The 22,641-nt window shown below is 47.0% G+C and overlaps 1 protein-coding gene across 1 annotated transcript in view; it reads right to left on the reverse strand.

Moving 5' to 3' along the window:
* si:dkey-22o22.2 (neural-cadherin) overlaps nt 1-20,848 on the reverse strand; it is an 83,254-nt gene extending 62,406 nt beyond the window's left edge. The window contains 1 exon segment of the mRNA XM_029128538.3: nt 19,549-20,848. Within this exon segment, the coding sequence (XP_028984371.1) occupies nt 19,549-20,491 (943 nt within the window). The 5' untranslated portion in view covers nt 20,492-20,848.
* Between the last annotated feature and the right edge of the window lie 1,793 nt (nt 20,849-22,641).

Below are 22,641 nucleotides of genomic sequence, written 5' to 3' on the forward strand. Positions count from 1 at the left end.
GGGTGCCCTTCGGTAATCCTCCACGAGGAGCTTAAAATAATTGCGGAGGTCGCTGGGTAGCTCGGCGCATGTAAACTCCATGGTCTCCAACAGAACTTCACCTCCAAAACAAAATAACCCCGAACGAAACCGCACCTGGTATGTATCTGGAAGCCGGCTGGGTCCAAGTATGGTCAGATCGTACTGTCACGAATTGACAGAAACGTGATCGTGATGCAGGACCCAAATGCACGGCTGGAGAAGCAACTCAGTCTGGTAATTTATTTAATAACAGTCCGCTAAATGTCCAAACAAAAACAAGAATGATGGAGCGTGGCACAACGGTATTCTCACAAGACGATCTGACAATGACCGATGTGACTGGTGGCGGTTAAATGCTGGCGGTGATTACTAATAACAGACAGGTGTGTGTAATGAGACCGGGACGTGAAACGGGAACTAACCAGATGAAAACAGAAACCGGAAGTACTACCAAAATAAAACAGGAAACCAAAACACGATAAGTGAAAACAGAGAGTCCTTTAGAATACCAGAAACAAGAAATAAAACGAGAAACAAAAACCTAGATCATGACAGTTAACACACTAGCAACTTCACTGTTTGAATTCTCCACTTCAGCCTGTTTATGTCACAATCCAGTTTCCGGTTTTTGTTCCGTCATGCCTTTTACCTCCATGTTTCAGTCACGTGATTACTCAGCTGTTCCCAATCAGGTAATTACACCAGTATTTAACCACCAGCACGTACCTTAGGTCTGCCATCTTAGACGCCACTGCATTTGTGACAGTTTAGACTGTTGGTTGTCAGTCTCTGCCACAGTGTCTTGTCCTTTCACTGCTCGTGAGTCTGCACCACCGCCCTCCTCCTCCTCCTGTCTGCACCTCCTCCATCATCCTCTCATCCATTCACACCTTCTTCACCGTCCCCCCTATCTTCCTGTCTGTCAGCCTCTCCTCCATGTTGAGCCATTTCCGGCGGCACTACCTCCTGCAGCAGAGTGGAAATTGCCCCCAGCTCTGTCTGGGCAGGATCTGATTAAATGTACTTCTTTGCCACAACCAAAACATTTCATAGCTACTTGATCAGTAAACAATAAATCACTCCAACACTCCCAAATCTCACACACTGCCTCACTCAGAGAGAGAGAGAGAGAGAGAGAGAGAGAGAGAGAGGAGGACCAGGAGGTGTGTGTGTGTGCATCACAAGCATCAGAGTCTCAGAGACACTGCACTAAACCATGGTTTGCAAAATCAGGATGTTACTGGAGATACGGACCAAAGGTCACAGCTCATGGTGAGAAAAGCTTTACTTTGATCATCACACAGAAACCCTGAATCGTCTGGATCTTTCCACCACCAGTGAGACTAGAACACAGCTTATCACTGTTTGACGCTAAAGACATTAACCACAGCTGCAGTTCACCTCAGCAACAGTCACACCAGATTTAATCCTGCGCAGACGCTTGTTTTCTCGTGTTGTCCTTGTTGTCCTTGGTCAAACAGCAGATTTGTCGTCTCACAGCCTGTTACTGACAGCAGACTGTTCTTGCCCATATGTTGTTGGACAGGTGTCAAATCTCTAAAACCTCATGTGCAATGAACATTGACTCTGTTCTCCTGGGGCTCCGCAGGGCACTAAACAGAGCCTCCTGCGTGACTCAGCCAACCAGACACGTGGTGCCTGTGTGGGTGTACTGTACGGGGCTCATCTGGTCCAAGGACGATTAGAATAACAGCTTGATGATTGAGATGAGCAGAGTGATTGGTGTCATAGTGGGTATTAATGCGAGAAGAGAGAAGATTTACTGACACACCACCGATCTGCCAGAGCTGACTGTCACTCCACAGTCTCTAAGCAGACTTTTGATTTGTTAGTCATTTATCATTGGAATCATCTCTCTACTGCTCTTTGTCTGTGGTTGTTTTAAGCTGCAGACAGTGGTCTCTACCTCAATGCTGAATGGGTAAATTAAGCCAACAAAGAGGCCTAGCAAGCAGCACAATGAGTCTATTCAGAAGCTATGACAGACGCCTTCTCCTCGGAGTGTGGGCCTTCACCTCGTCCATAGGCTTGATCAGTTGGTTTCTGGTGCTGTGGGTCCTCACAAAAGAGCATGGCCTTTTGTTTGTGTTTGACTGAGAACAATTATAGGAAGGTTCACAGGAGGGCATGATACCTGTGTGTTTGAGAGGGAGAAATGCAACTCCAGAAACACACATATAAATAGACAAGAACAAGGAGAACGACGCAAATGTGTGCGTAGAATAACACTGCCTGATGATGGGGAAGCTCGTTCTTTCTGTCAGTCTGTAGTTAGTTAACTTCATTTGCACATGAAATGATGCAGCATCCTTTAGTTTGCTGTTTAACAGCATATTCTCAGGATCAGTTTGAGAAACCAACCTAAATGAGAAGTTAAGGTTCCGGAAAATAAAGTAATGAGAAATGTGTGATCTGTGAATGAAGGTTGGTTTCTGATAACAATATAGTATAAGACACGTCTGTCATCATTTTGTTTCTTTCAGTTTTCCTCTGCCTGTCTGTGTTGAGCACAACCAAAGATAGACCAAGCAATTCGAATATTGATGCAGCTCCTGCAGGTAATTAGGGTAACTGCACTTTCACTTCACTACACTCTGCTTTAAACCAGAAGAAAACCAATGAAGTGTTTTTTCCAAATGAAGGCGAGACAGCAGCATGAATGGCTAATGATGTGTTGAAAAGCTATCAGTTACAGGCCTAATTATTTCCTCTTCTTCATCGGAAAGCAGTGTTAATCATGTTAGCATGGAGATAGAGTAGGACGAGGGGAGACAGAGGACAGGATGGCTAGAATGAAATGGGGCGAGGGATAGAAGGAAGGAAGGGATTAAAAGAGGAGGGTTGATGAGAGATGGATAAACAATACGAAGTCTGAAATAATTTACAGAAGATGCCATAACCTAATGCTGTCTATTCACCGCGCTGAGCAGACTACAATCATCAGCATGTTTTTGTCTTCACTGGTTTCTCTGTGAAGTCTGAGGACCTAATAGATGACAGTAGTGACTGCAGTATTGCAGTAATGAATATAGGTCTTTTACCGGTTTGCACAAATGTTGCACATTGTGTAAATATAGAATAAATATGTAGTAGTTCACAGAGTTTGCACAAATATTGTGCAGTGGGTGAGTGAATGTAGTGGGACGTGGTTAGCAGTTCTGGTTATACAGTCTGATAGCAGCTGGTAGGAAAGAGAGCTGATATATATTCATTAGTTCCTTTTAATCTCTGACTGGTGTGAGTTGATGTGTGACAGTGGTAAGACACATCAGCTGTGTGCATTCAGTATCTGTGTGTTTGAATTTAGAGCCGTCTCTGGCAGCATCTCCTGTTTACTTATGTGTCCAGTGCCCTAGTGCTCCCAGTCACTGTGGAGCCCCACAGAACATTCTAGCAGCTCTGAATACACACACACACACACACACACACACACACACACACACACACACACACACACACACACACACACACACACACACACACACACACACACACACACACACACATACACACACGTGTACTTCCATGGAAGTCCATCACAACTAAAGACAGACGTCTAGCCCTTGATCTAATCAGAACCAAAACCCCAGCCCTAAAATCACATCTTATCCCTCAAACAGGCCTTTACAGAACTGAGAACTGACGAGAACAGGCTCTGGGCTCAAGATTCAAGATTGAAGATTCAAAGATTGAAGATTCAAAGATTAAAGATTCAAGATGTGGCAGTTTCTGGCGCTTTCCAACGCTACATAACTACAGAAACACCAGATTATAACAGAATAACAGTATATATACACATATACAGTAGATGACTAACAATGGGCCGTTCATGAAGCAACTGGACACCGTTACTATGGAGCATAAGAACAAGACAAGAGACATTAGATTTCTAGGGTCCTCAGTTGAATAAGGGGAAGTGTCCAGTGTGACACGCAGGAAGCTCCAAGTGAAATTGTTCTACAGTACTCATCCAGAATAAAGCTTTTCAGAGCAGGAGTCCTCCTTTAAGGTTTACAGAAGAAGCTTCACGGCTCAACAACAGACTCAGTCCCTTCAGACTCTGTTGTGATCAGTCGTCATGGTCTGCCCTTAGTGTGAGGAGCCACTCTGACCCATCGCATTTGTCTGTCATCATGCTTTAAGCTGCTGACGCTCCACTGTTATGTGAAAAAGCAGTGGTTTTGGGAAACGGAATCTCAGGCGGGCGTGTTGACTTATCATCCTGCAGCGGCTGGAGTAAAGCACTCTCTTGTGCATTTAGGTGAAGGGACGTCAGCTACCAGCACCTCCATCTTTTCTCGTCTCATTAAACTCAGTGTCTTCAACTTCAGTGATGACAAAGCTTGCTCTGGTTATTAGAGTTGCACCTGTAGCAGCAACAGGCCAGAAGCGAATCCTCCATAGTCTCATGATTTAACTAGGAGGTCGCGCCTGCCGCAGTCCCGGCGGACCTCCAGGAGGAGGTCGCGCCAGCCGCGCCTGCGGACCTCCAGGAGGAGGTCGCGCCAGCCGCGCCTGCGGACCTCCAGGAGGAGGCCGCGCCTGCGGCAGCTCCTGCGGCAGCTCCTGCGGATCTCCAGGAGGAGGTCGCGCCTGCTGCAGTCCCGGCGGACCTCCAGGAGGAGGTCGCGCCTGCTGCAGCTCCTGCAGACCTCCAGGAGGAGGTCGCGCCTGCCACGCCTGCGGACCTCCAGGAGGAGGCCGCGCCTGCGGCAGCTCCTGCGGATCTCCGGGAGGAGGTCGCGCCTGCTGCAGTCCCGGCGGACCTCCAGGAGGAGGTCGCGCCTGCTGCAGCTCCTGCAGACCTCCAGGAGGAGGTCGCGCCCGCTGCAGCTCCTGCGGACCTCCAGGAGGAGGTCGCGCCCGCTGCAGCTCCTGCGGACCTCCAGGAGGAGGTCGCGCCCGTTGCAGCTCTCGCTGCGGTTCCTGGCGGCTCGGCTCCGGCCGCATCTGCATCGGTTCCTGGCGGCCCGGCTCCGACCGTATCTGCATCGGTTCCTGGCGGCCCGGCTCCGGCCGCATCTGCATCGGTTCCTGGCGGCCCGGCCCCGGCCGCATCTGCATCGGTTCCTGGCGGTCCGGCTCCGGCCGCATCTGCATCGGTTCCTGGCGGTACGGCTCCGGCCGCCTCTGCATCGGTTCCTGGCAGCCCGGCTCCGGCCGCATCTGCATCGGTTCCTGGCGGCCCGGCTCCGGACGCATCTGCATCGGTTCCTGACGGCCCGGCTCCGGACGCATCTGCATCGGTTCCTGGCGGTCCGGCACCGACCGCATCTGCATCGGTTCCTGGTGGTCCGGCACTGACCACGTCTCCACGTCGGTTCTGCTCCTTGGTGCCGGCTGGTCCTCCATTCCGCCGGCTGGTACCTTGTCGGCCTGATGGGTGGCCTCGCCTTTGGCGCATCCTGTGGCAAGGATGGCGCTGCCTCCTGCGTCGTCGGCCACCTCGGCTGTCTAGTTCCGGGGGCGACTCCCTGCCCGGGGGTCGCCGTTTCCTGCGGTGGCGATGGCGCAGCCTCTGCCGTTGCCGACCGTCGTGCCTCCTTGGTCTCCTGGAGCATCGCCCGCTTGGGAAGCATCGGCGTGTGCGTGGGACCACTGGAGGTGTCTTGTTCGGACGCCACCCTCTTGAGACTCCAGCCTTGCCCTTGGGCACGGAACGTGCCGAGACTCTCCTCGCCATCTCCCTCCGTGAGGGACTTTCTGGACTTTGTGTTTTTGTTTCTGTCGTGGACTTCATCCTCATGGACTCCGCTATTCATGCCCTGTGTTATGTTCTTGTGTTTGGTCTTGACCCTCCTCCAGTCCTCCCCCGCCCGCCCTGCTTGTCTGCCTTGTCCGGGAGGGAGTCGGTCCCTCCTCCTGAGGCCGCCCTCCGCCCGCCCTGGTTTGGGGGGGGGGGGGTGTTCCGTGGGCGCCCTAGGGGGAGGGGTACTGTCACGATCTGGGTTTTGTTTTGTTTATTGTTGTTTCCTGTTCAACGCAGTAGCTCCTGTTTTCACTTTGTGTAACACCTCCGGCTCCTGGTCATTGTGTTAGCTTCCGCTTTTATTTTGTAAGGACTTCCTGTTAACACCACATCATCAGCTGTTCCCTGTCAGTACCGGTCTTCATTACACACACCTGTTTAGAATCAGTATCAACTCCCTGTATTTAACCACCACCTGTTCCCCTAGCTCGCTGCCAGATTGTTGCGTGAGATCACCACTTTCCAGCGTTCAGTGTCGTATCTTGTCGTGTGCCGTGTATCCTGTTCTGACCTCGGATTCTGAGCCTGCCTAGTCCCTGTCTGCCTTGTCTGCTTGGATTTACCTGTTACTGCCGGTTGCCGACCTTGCCTGCCTGACCACGATTCAACACCTGACGTTTTGGTATTATACTCACCTCTTGTGTATGACTGTGCCTGTCCCTGACGCTGTCTCTGCCTGATCCTGCTTAGCCCGCTCTGATCTCCTGTGTATGACCCTGCCTGGATTTGACTCTGCATACTGGAATAAACCGTACTCTTCACATCGGAAACCTTGTATTGTGCTGTGCATGTGGGTCCGTCGTCTACGCCGTCCTGACAGTGACTATGCACCTTCCAGAATGCAATACATATTATGATCTGAATCCTTGTCTTCTCTTCAGTGAGAGGAAGTTGCCTTTGCTGTAAACTGCTCACTCCTTGCAAGTAAAATCCTGAAGAAGGTCTCAACTGATTGTGTCTGCTTTATTTAAGATTTACAAAGGGATATAACGATTTCCCTAACAACGTGCATTAGGTTGATTGGCCTCTCTCCATTGCCCGTAGGTGTGAGTGTGTGTGTTAATGGTTGTATGTCTCTGTTTTGTGCTGCGATGGACTGGCGACCCGTCCAGGGTGTACCCTGCCTCTCGCCCATAGCCAGCTGGGTTAGGCTCCAGCACCCCCACGACCCCGCATATGGGAATAAGCGGCTTGGAAAATGGATGGATGGATGATCTTACAGTAGCTGGAAAGAAATCTTACTATAGCAGATGTTTATCTGACAACGCTGTTGCCAGATTTAAGCAGATGAATCCATCATGTTTTGCCTCATTGTCTTGCAGCTACACAGCTTGACTGTCTTGAAGATGATGCTGCAGCTTCTCTATGTACAATGTTAAACACAGTGGCTCCTCTGAGGAAGAAGGCAGTGAATCGGAAGAGGTTATAACTCAGAGATCCGCAGCCTAAAGCACAGGACCCGGCGTTCCAACAAAATAAATGTAAACTGCAATGCATGGAAGGACAGTCTAATAATATACAAAAAGCACTTTGTGCTGCAAGAAAAACATATTATTCCTCCTTAATTGAGGAAAATAAAAACAACCTCAGGTTTCTTTTCAGCACTGTAGCCAGGCTGACTGTCATAGCTGTGTTGAGCATACTCTTACAGTAAACCCTTAAATCTCAGCAGCAATGACTTTATGAACTATTTTACTAATAAAATTATCACCATTAGAAAAGACATTCAGCAGCAACTTCTTCCAAATGACAGAAAGCACTGTCTAGATCCATTAACTTTAAATTTACCACATCCTCTGTCTTACCTAGACAGCTTCTGCCCCATAACTAGTTAACCTTTTGAGTTAACCTCAATAATCAACTCTTCCAAGTCGTCCACTTGTCTTTCAGATCCAATCCCAACTGGATTACTCAAAGAAGTTCTACCTTTAATCAGCTCATCCGTATTAAATCAAATCAACCAATCTTTACATTTAGGCTATGTACCACAGGCTTTTAAGGTGGCTGTGGTCAAACCTTTATTGAAAAAAACCTACTCTGGACCCTAGAGAACTAGCCAACTATAGGCCCATTTCAAATTTACCCTTTATTTCTAAGATTCTTGAAAAAATTTATCTTGGCTATTGGCTATACAATTATCTGACCACCTGAGTGGAAATAACCTGTACGAAGATTTTCTGTCAGATCACGTTACTATACCTGTGTCTACTCTCCAGCATTCACCCATAAGTAAGTACTTCCCATGTACCAGACCTAGTTGTGTTTTGTGACCTTGTTTTTGTCATGAACCAGGATTGTGCCTGTGTTGTTTTTGGTTTGCCATGTTCATTTCCTGTTTTTTTTTTGGTAATGTTTCCGGTTTCTGTTTTGTCATGTCTTTTGCCTTGTCCCTGCCTGTACCTCTGCTGGATATTTTGATCATTGGTTTTTGACAATTGCCTGCCCGACTCCGGTTTTTGTCTGCTGTTTTGGATCATATTAAATAAACCTGGTTCCTGCTAAGTCCTGTCTCCTGAACTGTATGTTTGGGTCCCTCACCCCTGTCCGCTCACGGCGAGCCCTGACAATACTATCTGGCCAGATTTGGACCCAGCCAGCCATAATCAAACGGGTGTTTTTCTTGTTTTTTCCCCTCTTGGTTTTCTTTTTAAAAGGTGCCTGCACATGCAAAATTCATTTTTTGGACATTCTGATACAATTATTTGACTCCCTAGTTCATGTTAAGACACTCCTTGTCACGATTCATGTTTCTTTGTTACGTTTGTCTAGTCATGTCCGATTTTGTTACCACTTCCTGTTTAGTCCTCATCCAGTCAACCCAGCTTTACTTCTTGTTGTTATCATCACCTGCATCAGTTATTAGTCATGTAGTATTTAAGCTCCACCTCTAGCCATAGTTCCCTGCCAGATTGTCTACGTTGATTCCTCACTAGCATTCCAGCACTCCTTGACCTCTTGCCTTGTGTTACTGACCGTGCTTTGTCCTTGACCCTGCTCTTGCCTAGCCTATGACCGTCCTGTACTGTAAGTCGTCCTTTGCCTGTACCCTGACCACGTCTCTGCATGCTCCTTGTCGGATCCTGATTGCTACTCCACCGTGTATGACCTCTGCCTGCCTGACCTTGCTAATAAACCTTCTTATCTTACTCAAGTCAACGCTGTGCATTTGGGTCCTTCCTCCATCGTCGGTTTGTGACACTCCTGGTGTGTTAGAAATACGCCCCCTACTTATTTCACATTTTTGAGAGTTCATCCAATCCGGTTCAAGAACCATTGTTTCAAATTTGGCGGACTATGTACATCTGTATTCTATTGACCACTCACAGAACCAGCTTTGGCCCCGCCCATATAACCTGGACCCCTAAATGTACCTGCAACATTGCGTTTTAGTCACTCACTATGCACTCTAGAATAGTAGGTGGCGGTAATGCACCTTTCAGTTGGTTGCCACCCGCCATTTAAAAGACAAAAGAAGAAGTCACTCAGGTTGAAGAAGTGCTCCATTCCTACAAGATGTGATCCCCTTGCTGCTTCCCCAAACCTAAGTACATGCTTGATACTTATTTAAAGTTTGTACTCCAGAAGTTTCTTTGGTTATAATCTAGCTCCCCTCCTGTGTAAGGAATGCTAATTGCTAGAACAGTTGATGCTAACAGCTACAGCGACAGAAAGAGACAGTGTTGCAAGGTGCTGTCACGCAATTTGGATGAGTCCAAACCTCTCCAGCATTCATCCAGCTCAAATCAAGTGATATATGGTACTGAGGTCATTCACTCAGCTCACCTTTTAGCTGCTAGCATCGTGTTAGCTGCTAGCGCGATGGTAGCGCAGCGTTAGCAGCTAGCGTTAGTGGCTAGCGCTAGCCTCCATATGACATTCAGTACAACTTGGGTTTGGCTGCGATAGTAAGTTGTGAGAGTCAGCTGTGTTTCTAATTACTACCGACCCTGTCGTGTGTATGTCGTAGCCCAAGTAGACCTGTGAATTTAGGTTACGGCAAGTTCTATCTAAGTCAGGTATGTTGTTGCTGTCTTCTTACATGTGTTGCTTATCTAGTCAGCTACTGTAGCTGTAAATGTAATGTAAATGTAAATGTGACAATGTTTTTTTTTTTTTTTTAAATGCACAGGCTAACGTATCCCAGCTACCGAAACACAAGGAGATGATTCCTAAACTGATGCCACTACAGGCTGTGGACACACAGCTACCTTGTAGAAGAGTTGTTGCTCACCTCAGGAGCACAGGTGTGTACATTTAACAGCAGTATGAAGGGAAGATATGCGGAGGCATCCAGCTCCATGTGGTGAGCCTTGCGGTGGAGATCCTCGAGGAGGAGCACTTGTGGCTTCATTACCCTGGGGTAAGGGCGCTGTTCGCCAGGCTCCAGACACTGCGGGCAGACTTGACACGTTCTCGGCGTGGCGTCCACCTGCGATTCACCGGCGGCTTCCGTCACCGTTCTTCCGCTTTGCCGGTTCAAGCCCACGTTCCTGTCGCCGCTTCGTCGGCTCAAGCCCCCGACTCTGCCTTGCCACTGGTGGAGAGGGAACCAACTTCCCCTCCCCCGTTGCCCTAGGTCCCGTCGGCGGAGTCCCCGGACGCCCATGCCCTGGAGGGGCCAGCTTCCACTGCTGAGGTTCCTTTTCCTCCAGCGAAGGATTTCCCCTGTTGCCCAGACGACACCTCCACCTCCATCCCAGGCATGTCGGATAGTCTGTTCTCCCGGATCCGCTGCCAATGTTCACCCCCACTCGTGTTCCTCCTGGCGCACTTCCTGAACACAGCCACTACAACCCCCGATTCAGGCGCCATGGTGGTCCGGTACCAATGACTTTCGCCTCAGACGCAAAAAGAAAAGATGAAAGAAGTTTGAAGATAGAGGAAAATCCGATTCGCCTAGGGTGTCACTGGTTTAAATACCCGTGGGGCAGTGGTCACTGCAGGGCGGAGAATATAGTTCAACCAGTGGTGAAGAGTTCCACCTCTTCAGATCAGGAATCAAACTATTTGATTTGGGTTGATCCTAAATCTGGGATAACTAAGCTTTCTCTTTTCATCAAGCTCAAAGTTCCGTCACACCATAAAACAATACACATGTAACGATCACTTTGGCACTCAAATAAGCAGAGAAGTCAGAATAATTAAACAGCAATATTAAATACATAGAATATTAAGGTTTTATACGTGGTCCCTTAAAATGCTGTAACAAATGAAATTTTATTCATCGGGACTGGTCTTGTCTTATGTAACACCCAGTAAACACTAAAACATACACGAATAATAAATGCAAGCAAATTCAAATTATAAATGACCTAATATGGACATTACTAATTAAACAATTGTAACACTTAAAAATGTAATACAATAATGAGGATACCTAATTGTAGCTGGTGGAAATAGTCTATGTGTATGTTGCACAGATTAAAAGAAGTAAAGAAGGTGAGTCTCTCTATTTCAACTTTGTGCCTACACACAAAAGAAAGCATGGTGATAAGTTGAAGTCCCTTTGTAACTTTAGGAATTTCCTGGCAAATCTGTAGATCAGGCATTAAACATCACACAGAAACCAATCTAATATCAAATGAAAACATTTTGTCCACATAATACAATGGCATCAGTTTCATGGAAGTTGAAGGTTCTGGTGCATCTGAACCAGAACTTGTGTCCAAATGAAGTCTCTCGTTCTCTTAATGAGCACATTCCACATTTTATGGCTGGTGGTCCCAGTTCTGGGAGAGACAGCTTCTCGGTGATAAATTTGACAGCCTGGCCTTTTTGAATGATAAACAGAGGTGGAATCCTGTGTGATTTACATGTAGATCAACAAAGTGGACTCGTGGTTCTTTGATATGGACATTTGAGATGTTGGCGCCAATTGGTGCCTGTTGTGATAGAAACCAGTCTCCTGCAGTGGAGAAAGATTCAGGGTCCCTTATCTCTTGGGACTGGAAAGGACGTAGAGGCTCTTCAATGGAGGGAGTTAAGTTCACATGTAGGTCAGGTTACCTCAGTCATGGATTGCTACACCCCTGTGTTTCTGTGTTTGGACTCTACCTGACATTTTTGAACCATGCCTGGAGTTGGACTACGTTTTGCCTCATCCCTGCCTGCACCTTCGCTGGAGTGTTTAGATTATTGTGTACTGACCTTTTGCCTGCCACGAGTATGAAAATCCTCTCAACTCCAAGATTTGTCTGCGTGCTGTGCGCTTGGGTCCTACACCACACCATGTCCCTGACAGTTACACTGCAATAGACATAGACTGCTGGGGGACTTCATTTATACACTGAGCAAGTGTTTCCTTCTATCTCTTCTATCCAATAACCTCCCATCATTTTTCCATGTCTAACTAACCTTGTCTCTTTCTCTCCAGTAGTTGTGCCCCCCCCCCTCACCCCAACCGGTCAAGGTAGATGGCCGCCCACATCCAGCCTGCTTCTGCTGGAGGTTTCTTCCTCGTTAAAGAGGGAGTTTTTCCTCCACTGTTGCTGACAAATTGTAATTAAAGGCTTGCTGTATGTGGGATCTGTTGGGTTTAGTTGTGTAAGGTCTTGAACCTTACCTTGTAAAGTGCCTTGAGATTACCTTGTTGTGATTTGGCGCTATATAAATTGAATTGAATTGAAGATTAGAAGATGACATACATCCATACATACAACACTACAATTTCCATATTCACACATTATTGATATTGGTAGTGATAAGTATCAGTAATACATCATCACACTCACACCATAAACTCTCTCACAACAAACTAGTCAATCATACGTGAACCAATCTCAGATACATTCTCGCTCCCACACCATTCGCTCGATCAAATTCAAGGGGAGGGTAGGTCTCCGGCCTGCTGTCCATGTGGCCCCAGGCAGGGACCGCAGCTCCTCCCGAGCCCCGCCCAACCCCCCTAAGCCGGGGGAGGCAGAGGGCAGCAGAAAAGGTACCCCAGAACCCTGCAACCCAGATTGAACGTGAGTGTGTGGAACTAAAGTGCACTGAAGGTGGGTGACACCTCCAGGAGCACGACCGCTGGCTGACGGTGTGTCCCCCCGACAATGCACCCCCTCACCCTAAATGTCTTTTTGCAGTTAAAACTGGGTGGTGATCTCTCCACCAGGGCCAGTGGGCGATGCCACAACTGGCCTCAGCCCCAGGCCCCAGTGAAAGAGCCCACCCCCGGCCCTAAATGTATGTGTATGTGGCTAAGTATGAGGAACTTTGGTAGATAGCCAATTCTCCGAGGGGTCCAGCAGGCAGAGCCATCAATGGGAAGGCTCCGTCTACTGGCCCCCCCGGAAGGAGCCCCCAGATTCCTGGACGAGTGTGTATGGCTAATGCAATTAAAACTGCAGAGCATCCCACTTGGGAGGGACGGAACCACTTCCCGGTAGCACCGGTCCCTCCATCAGCAGGACGCCCCTTGCAGACCTAAGTGGATGAATGTGGAGAAATGTATTTGGGAAGCAGAGCACCAGGGTCCGCAGAGCCAGGTTCCCGACTGGCTCTGCTACCCATCCCACCGCCCCCCACAACCCCCAGCCAGGAAGAGACAGCTGAGACCCAGGGACCGCAGTACTACTGCCCAGGCACCACACGCAGCACAGCCAGAGCCATCCTCACCCTTCTTTCACACTTACCCATTCTCTCGCTCAAGTATGCCCATGCTCGCCCCGTGTAGTGCTACACTTAAACCCACACACATACTCTGTGGTTGTGCATTGAGGGCCAACCTCCGCCCAGGGCCCAATGAAGTTTGTAGCCTGAGTAGTCCGCCAACCCACCCTGCAACAGACCCGAGCAGTCACCAGAGGGCGTCGGACTGCTAGGGCAGGCAACGCCCCTACCGAGCAGGGGCAGCGCCCCAGGGGAGAGACACCCCTCCGGGCACAGGCAGGCACCCCCGGAGGGAGTCCCCCGGACGCAGGTCACCCAGGTCTCCACCCCCAGGTCCGCCCCCCGCACACCGGCAGGGAGGCCCGCCTCCGCTGCCCGGAGACAGGCACACGCCAACCCTCAAAATGGCCCTACTCTAGCACAGGACCGCCGGTCTTAGCAGCCACCACACCCCCGCCGCAGGGGACCCATGCGGCCAGCCCAGAGTCCACCAGTCCCGTTGTCCTGGTTTCCTTAGGTAGGCAGGCACCCCCAACCTTACCTGGAAATGGAAGAAAATAAGTTGAACTCTTAATTAGAACAGCACCTCAGGCCTCATCTACATCTATACCTGGTACATCCACACACACAAGGAGGTGAGAAAGAGTCCAGAAGGAAGGACGTGGCCTGTCCCTCAGCGAGTCTAAGCAGCCTCTGAAGCTGCAGGTCCACAGGCCACATCTTTGTCTGTGTCTTTGTCCTGCAGCAGTGTAGAAGAGGAACAGAGCAGGGCTACAAAACCCCGATGTTGTACACTGCTCCTTCACCTCATCCACCAACTCACTGTGACTCCTGAGCTGCAGCTTAACTGAACTGTCACAATACTTTTCAGTCATGTTTTCATCAGTGATGCCAGGGAAGCAGTGAGGACAGGGATCACCATTCCCTCTGGAGCCCGGGATTGATCCCCTTGAAGACAGGTTTACAGCTGATAAGCTTCAGAGTGAGGAGTCTACTTTTAAAATCTCTGCAGTGACCCTGACTTGAAGCAAAGGAAGACAGAGCCATGGAGCATCACTCCATCCTTCCACCCGATGGAGAGATGCCCTCAGGGACAGAGCAAGGGATCAAAGCCCAAGGAAGAGGAGGGCAAACAAAGGAATGTCATCGTAAAGGCTGATGGACAGCTGCTCTGGAGACATGAAGGTTTAATGCTGCAGGGATCAAGGTCGTACGCAGCTGCTGAATATGACTGCCCACAAGTCTACCCTTCTCTGTGCTTGGTTGTATGAAGCTTCTCTGGTTGGAGGTTTCCACAAACTCTGCAGATTATCCGATACACCACAGGAATTGACAACAAAGCTGCTGGAGTTTCAATGAAGGAATGTCAGTAAATCTGTCAACGTCAGTGTCTTCATGCTCGTCCACGTTTATCCTCCCTCCTCTGTATGAAAACAGCAGCAGAGTGTGAAGACAAACATCACAACAGGATGATGTGTAGCATGTGTGTGTTTGGGGGGGTAAGGGGGAGAGAAAACACAGCTGGAGTCAGCGGTTGTGTTGTGTGATGGTAGGACAATTACGAGGTTAAAACCTGAGCTGTGCGCAACTCAACAAAAGCTGCAAGATTTAAATATTTAACTATATATAACTTAAGCTTTTAGTCACTGATGGGTTTCTGCTAATAAATACAGTTCTGGTTATATCAAATCATCTTTCATGCTGCGTGACAGCTGAGGGCTGCAGACTGGACGCTGTGACCTTGTCCCACTTGGTGACTGGTGAGCCTGAGGCTGAAGCTGATTGGCTGTCAATAAGCTATTAGCACAGAAACAAGGGGACAGAGTGACGGAGGTGTGAGGCAGACAAGGACAGAGAACAATCCACTAACTAACGGCCAGACCAGCCTCACAGCGGAGCTTCTGATTGGCTGGATAGACCTGGCGCAGGTAATACAGTTTAAAAAGGTGATTCAAAGCTGCTAATGCTAAACACCAACACCACAGATAAAACCTACATTTTCAAAAGATCATTCAGGGAAGTGTGTGGGAGGCCCTCATCCTGCAGCACCCACACAGGCAAGTTAGCAATCACACTAAGACTGGCGTGATCAATGCGCGCTGCTGCCTGCACAGTGCCATGCCGTGGGCTCCAACCAAAGCCACAAATAAAGACAACAGAAGTAGAAGAAAGCCACGTGTGTAACGTCAGGCTGCGTCAACAGACAAGACTCCACCCCAACACGCACTCCCCAACTGACTGCAGCCAAGAGGAACATCTTACTTCAATATGAAAATTACCACATTGTTACAATAAAAGAGAGAAAGGCTCAGTCAATCAGAAGTCTGAGCCACAGTCACCTCTTTTCATTTCATTTAATATGTTTTAAGGCATTTTATCTGAACCCAGCATTGTCCAAGTTTAGCCAAACCCTCACTGAATGTAAATGTGTTTCATATTCACAGAAAACTAGCGTGTTACCTAATTAAAGCTGACAAGCTGCCGCTACAGGCTGAAAACTCAGATTAGACGTGTGTGTGATACTGTTCTGATAAGCTTCAAATATTTATCACAGACGCATCAGACTTGTACCAGAGACACGCTGAGTGTGCCACCGCCCCCTCCAGCAGCAGCAGCCTACACACACAAACAAGAATGTGCGTCTTTGTCCTGTATATTTACTGAATGTTAGGGGTGAGCATATCCATCCTAATATCAATAATAATAATACCAACGTTAGTGTTGATATCAATCGATACCCCGACAAAAATATAGATACTTTGGTTGAATTTTGACTCCTCCGCACTGCCGTTGTTTTTTCAAAGAGGCCGCCTACATATGTTGTCTGTCTGCGTCTCTAATTGACTGTGTGTAAGTAGCGTGCATCTGTATACCAGAGCGAAGCAGACACACATCAACAACCCCCCCCCCAGCTTTGAGATCTCTATTGTTTAGCGTCTGAATGTCCTGTGGCAGACACATACAGTAACCGGTCTAAACAACAACACAACTGAATTAAACATCCTCTGCTGTCACTGGTGAGGGATGTGTCATCTATATCACTATATCGAGCTTGAAGCAAACCTTGGTAAGGAACAAATGAGGCAGAGCTGATACTTTCAGCCAACAGATGCTCTGAGATGAAGTGTCACAGCACAAACTGTAGGAGTGGCAAGGAACAGAAGCATTCAGGGAAGGTATGTATCTAATATCTAATTTGTCTAAATAAACAGCAGTAATGCTGTTTGAAAGAAGAAGAAAGAAGAAATTAACCCTTAATAGTCCCACAGTGGGGAAATTCATTCTCTGCATTTGACCCATCCCCCTTGGGGGAGCAGTGAGCTGCCACATGAGGGGCGCTCGGGGAGCTAGTGCTTGCTCAGGGACACACCTGATGCCGAGGCGGAGGATCGAACCGCAGACCTTTTGCCTTCCGAGGTCGACACGCTACCAACTGAGCTACCAGGCCACACTGAACATGGAGAATGTGGGCATCGATTCCACTGCCTCGCGCATGCTAAGCAAGCACTCTACCACTTGAGCTAACTCCCCTGATGGCCTGATTAGCCAGAGCAAACACAAATGTCCAGATGTGCTGCGTTTAGGCTTTGGGTTTTGCATTGGGAGATGATCTCTGGCATTTATGTAACAGATGCAGGTTGAGACAGAGCCAACTTCATAGGGGGATACATTCCCTTAGTTCAGCATGGAAGAACCTTACTGACCAACCCCCAGCCAAAGCCAGACAGCTGAAACACTGAGTTGGACCTTCTCACCGCTCAGTGGACCTGTAGTGCATAAGCGTAGATGTGTGGAGTCAGAGTGACTTGTTTCACTGTTCAGGTGTCCACATGCTTTTACCACATAAGGTTTAGGCTTATCTCTGGTGCTGAGGAGCAGAGGAGCTGAAACTGGGCCAAGATCGTGAAGGACGCAAACACAGGACCCAAATGACTGCCTGTAACTGATCAGGTCAGATGGGGAAGGATCTGAGTCTAAAGGCTAAAAACAATACAATGAATGCAGGAAACATTCACTTTTTCTTATAGTCATAGTATTTAGTGGGAGAGCTGTTGCCAGCCTTCAGAATGCTAAATTTACTTTCGTTTTTCTCGTCAGCCTTCTTTCTTTTATTATTTTCCTTCTGTACGTTTTTTGGCGTGTAACTAGTACTGCATACTTAAAGCTACAGAAACCCTTCAAATATAAAAATATTCAGCTTTTTATGGAGACAACTGCTATTATTTTTCTCATTTATATCCTTCATATATTTCAAGTTATTAAGCTTTTTCCAACTTGAAACCAACTTGAAATGAATGGAAACCCATTTTCAAATCCTCTTTAGCTTTGTCTATTTTCAGCTTTAACTACTTCCACATACTTTAAGCTACAGACACTATTTAAAGTACAAAACAGTCTTCAACTACTCAACTATTAATCTCCTGTTCAGCTTTTTAATGATTTTAATAGCTTTTGATTTATAGCAGTTTAAGCATAGGGTGGTTTTTGAAGAATTCTCAGCTTTTCCATTAGTGTGTATTGCGTGAACAAGAGTGCGTGAGGTCACAGCTAGAGTGTGAAGACATGTTTTTGTAAGCCAGAACTTTTCCCTTTAACTTGACACAGCAGCCACAAGTTTTACTCTATGAACATCTTTTTCACTCAGTCGTAGTCATTTTTTTGTAATGATGTGCTCGGTTAAGCTCTCACACCTTTACTTTAGTCTGTCGCTGCCTCAAAGCACATAGAGTTCCAGAATTTCCCTCCATTGACTCCAATGTAAATGTTTTGCTGACTTCACTTGCTCATCGAAGCCTTGGGATTCATAAAGAAAAAATATTTTTGTGATAACTATTATGGTTTTGCTGTAAAAGCCTGTTAAGCAGGGCTGCGAATCACCTTCACTACTGTTCATTACACTGTTGATTCCTGATCAGCGCAAGTGTAACATTCAGCTTTTTTTGAACTACCTGATCTTTCTTATATAGGCATATTTAGCTATACTTGTATTGTATCAACCACTTTCAGCTATTCTTAAAATGTTGTGGCTTTTATAGTGAGTAATTATGGTACCCTAACAGAAGCTGGTGTAAGGAGTAAGCCTTGCAATGATTGCTATATTTCATCAAATTCAGTAAACATTTACAAATTTATGTCATTTTCAGCATTTCTTGAATTTCAGCAGATATTTTTGAACTTTCCTTAATTTTAAATTCAACTGCTTCAGCTTCTTCTGAAAATATTCAGCTTTGTTCAACAACTCCCAGTTCTGTTCAGATACATTCATCTATGCTTTAAGTGCATGAGCTAGTTTCAGCTATGTTTTAAATGTTTCAGCTACTTTCGGCAATTCTTCAACAATACATTCAACATAGAAGCGCTGTGTATTTTCCCATGGAAATGATTTTTCTAGTTTTGTAGTTCTTCATTTCCTGTGTTCTAATAATGATGGTGTGATGCACCTGTATTTTGTTGTATTTAAGTGTGTGTTTCATTGGGTTTCTCGCTGGTGTGTTGAGCCATTACAGTTACCTTGGGAAATAATCGGAGGAGTTTTCTTAAGAGGTGGAGTTTGTGTTTTCCTGTTTCATGTCCTGTTCCCGTCTTTTGTTAAGGTTTGTACTTGTTATGTCATTCTGTGTTTAGTAGAGCCTGTAGTTTGCAGTGCTATGTTTAGTTTGGTAGTTTAGCCTGTAGAACAGAGCTGCCTATAGTTTGTAGTTTTCCTTCTAAGCAGTGATTTTAAGTTCAGTTATCGTTGTGAGCTTTAATCCTGCCTTGCCTATGTATTCACATATGTTCAAATTAATTGCCAATTCCAGTTTCCTGTTTGTGTAGTTGCATTTGGGTTCTACTCCTCTAATGTCTCCGTCTCATCAAGCCCCATGTTTTAACGTGTGACCTTTGCTCATGGTTCTCCCAAAGGATCCATTTAACCTGCTGAAAGATCTGCTAAAGCTGAAGCTGAAAACAACGTAGACCACTTTCATAAAAGATCACACACACACACCAGCATTTATCTGGCTAAATCTTATCAACCTTAATTTGATTACACTGCTATAAATGAGCAGAGATTAACAGCGCGATCCAAAACAAACGAACGAAGATAACCGTCAGTAGCTTCATGAAATCGTTTTACGCACGGAAGCGCAAGCAGCGTCTCTTACCTCTGAGGCTGTGGATCTTCACCACTACCTCCGTGGGTTCCTGCAGGCTGCGCGCCAGGAACACACGCCCCGAATCCCTCTCGATTTGAACTGACGAATCTGTGCCGGATTCCACTTCGAACCATCGTTGCTCGAACTTTTGGTCCGGCACAGTAAACACCAATTCTCCTACTCCAACGTGGTCTGGGACTGTCACGGTGTAGGCCTGGTCCTCGGACAGAGACCGGTGCCTCCGCCGTGCTCTGCTGGAACGACGGACGTCAATGTGCAGGAACACTGGTTCTCCTGTGAGCGCCACATCCCCACCGTCCTTCACATAAAGGCGAAGTGTCACCTGGCTAACACCCAGGAGGGACCCAACCAGCCTCACCTGCCCGGTTTGAGGAACCACGTGGAGCAGGTAAGACTTTGGAGACGCATAGAACGTGAGACGTCCGTTCCTGTCCGCGTCGTTGTCCTTAGCGTCAAAGCGAGCAAGCTCGGTACCGAGCTGCGTAAGCTCGTCCACTTCAACTGTGTGGTTACCGCCAGTGAAACGGGGTATGTTGTCATTTTTATCCGACACCTCGACCTGCACAGCAGCTAGTCTCCTCAGACACCGGGTCGGCAGCTCCACCACCAGCTCGTACATTGCTATAAACTCCCGGTCCAGGGGTTTGGCAGAGAATAATCCCAAACGGCCGCGGTGGTAAACGAGCCTAAAATCCGAAGCGTACTTTCCTTTTAGTCTAGCATCTCGATGGGCACCCGGGCAGCCCCCCGCTCTCAGGGACAGCATCACCCCGTCCACCGACGTCCCGACCGGAGAGTTCTCGGCTATTTGGCCCACGAGGCGCGTTGGATGCGCGTGTGGCGGGAACAAACGCACGGATGAGACTTGAAGCAGCAGCAGGTGGAAGAGGACGCTGTGCAGCGGAACTGGTCCGTTTACAGCTTCGTTCATGTTTCCATTAAAACAGTTTCAGGTGGAGAAGATGGAAAAGTGTGGCCCAGTGTCTGTTGAGAATCTTCTGAATCCAATTCAAAATGACTTTACGCGTAAATAGAAAACTTTGTTCTGAAAACGATGCCTGGTGAAAAAACGTATAAATATGTCTGATTAAGTCCTCGCTTAGTTGGTGTGAATGGAGTCAACGTCATCCAGATGCTCCTCTCCGGGACTTTACCCTGTTCTTTTCCTCGTGCGCTTGGTAAAAATTCTATAGCAAAAATAATCATATATATAAATATATTTTCCTCTGCTTGGGTCAGGTGTTTCCACACTTAGATGTGCTGCAATCTTCCCACCGACTCTTCCGGAGGACGGTTCAGACTGACGGCGCAGACACCCAGCAGAGTCGACGTTAAACAGTCTAACTGTGCCAAGCTCGAATGCAGGAGAGAGGCCAATCATGAGGCGGAAGCTGGACTGAGTGACAGGCCACAAGACCCGCCCACTGACAGTGGGGATTTGACAGAACTAACAGTGCTTAAACGCTACTCAGTATGTATGAAGCGCAGTTTGCAGTTCATTTCCTGTTCATTGTCCATCATAACATTGTTTATATGAGAGCTGGCTGCTGGTGCCACAAGCACTTCATGTTTGTTGTGTCTGCTAAGAAAGTGTGAAGCTCGGTCCGTCAAACTGTCTCTCCAGCTACTGTAACAGTAAGAGAAATCCAGCCTCTGGTTAATTAGTGGATGTAAACTAATTATTTTTATTGAAGTGTTAATTATGCAAACTGTTGTGTTGTCCATGTCACTATAAAGGGTCCTGTTGATGTGGGAGTAGCAAAGTAATAGAAAGTGTTGACATTAGAGTTTGCAATAAATGTTGTGTCCTTCTCACAGCCGATAAACTGAAGGCTCCACTCAGAGGTTTCACAACGTTAGCAACGTGGAGACAACATTTCAGTATGTGCTGCCTTCTGCAGATGTTCGGAACCATATGGCTGCAGAATAAGAACAGATCTCTACCAGATCTGCTGGGCTGTAGCAGTCACAGTCAATGCTCCTGGGAAGTATAGATAACAAGAGTGTAGCTGGACTAGGGGCGCCGTGGGCAGTTATGGGCAGCTGCTTGCGGTGAGGTTCATGGCTGGTGAGGAATAAAGTCCTCCGGAGTCAGATTTTGCAATCATAGTACCTTAATAGAGTGTATTTTTCACTATTTAATTGTCAGAATGTATACTGACTACTGGCCACATTTCACATTTTATCATCATACCTATCTCACCTAAAGCAACATATTTGGTCTTGAAGGAACATATCTTTCATAGCAGCAAGAGACCTGACCTGTAGCCTATGTTTTTTTTCACAATTCATACTTATTCTAAAGTATAAAGAGGTGTAAATGTTCAATTTTGACCCTCAGTGAAGTTTTATGTGTTTTTAAAACTTTAAATACTGCTTTATTCAGTTTTACAGATTTGCTCATTAGGGCAAATCTTAAGGCTTAAAGGCTTGCTGTTTGTGGTATTTGTTGGGTTTAGTTGTGTAAGGTCTTAAACCTTAACTCGTAAAGTGCCTTGAGATAACCTTGTTGTGATGTGGCGCTATATAAATAACACTGAATTGAAGGATAACATAGAATACTTCACTCAAGGTTCAAATTTACTTATCAAGCACATGAATTGTTTTACTTAGTGTCATTCAGTAAGTCTTTAGAGATTTTGCCATTTATGAGACCAGGACGTGAAGCGGGAACTAACCAGATGAAAACAGAAACCGAAAGTACTACAAAATAAAACAGGAAACCAAAACATGACCAGTGAAAACAGAGTCCTTCAGAATAAAACAAGAAACAAAAACCCAGATTGTGACAATACCTGTCCTGCTGCAGAAACAAATCTCCAACATAACCAAGTGTACCCCCTACCCAGGACATGGACTGCTTACTTACACCAAGCATTTCATCTGCCCTACAAAAGCTTCTGTCCTCAAACCCCCAGACTTCTTAATTAACTCACTAACCTATACATTACACATTGGATTGTGAAGATAACAGTATGTTCTAGCTTTGTAGTAGTGGTGCATTTTTTTTGGTTGACTATTACATATTTCACTGAACTCTTTTTTTCTGAGGGGAAAACACTTTTTCAGGAAATAATAGTA

The sequence above is a fragment of the Betta splendens genome, chromosome 16 (assembly GCF_900634795.4).
Source record: "Betta splendens chromosome 16, fBetSpl5.4, whole genome shotgun sequence".
NCBI lineage: Eukaryota > Metazoa > Chordata > Actinopteri > Anabantiformes > Osphronemidae > Betta > Betta splendens.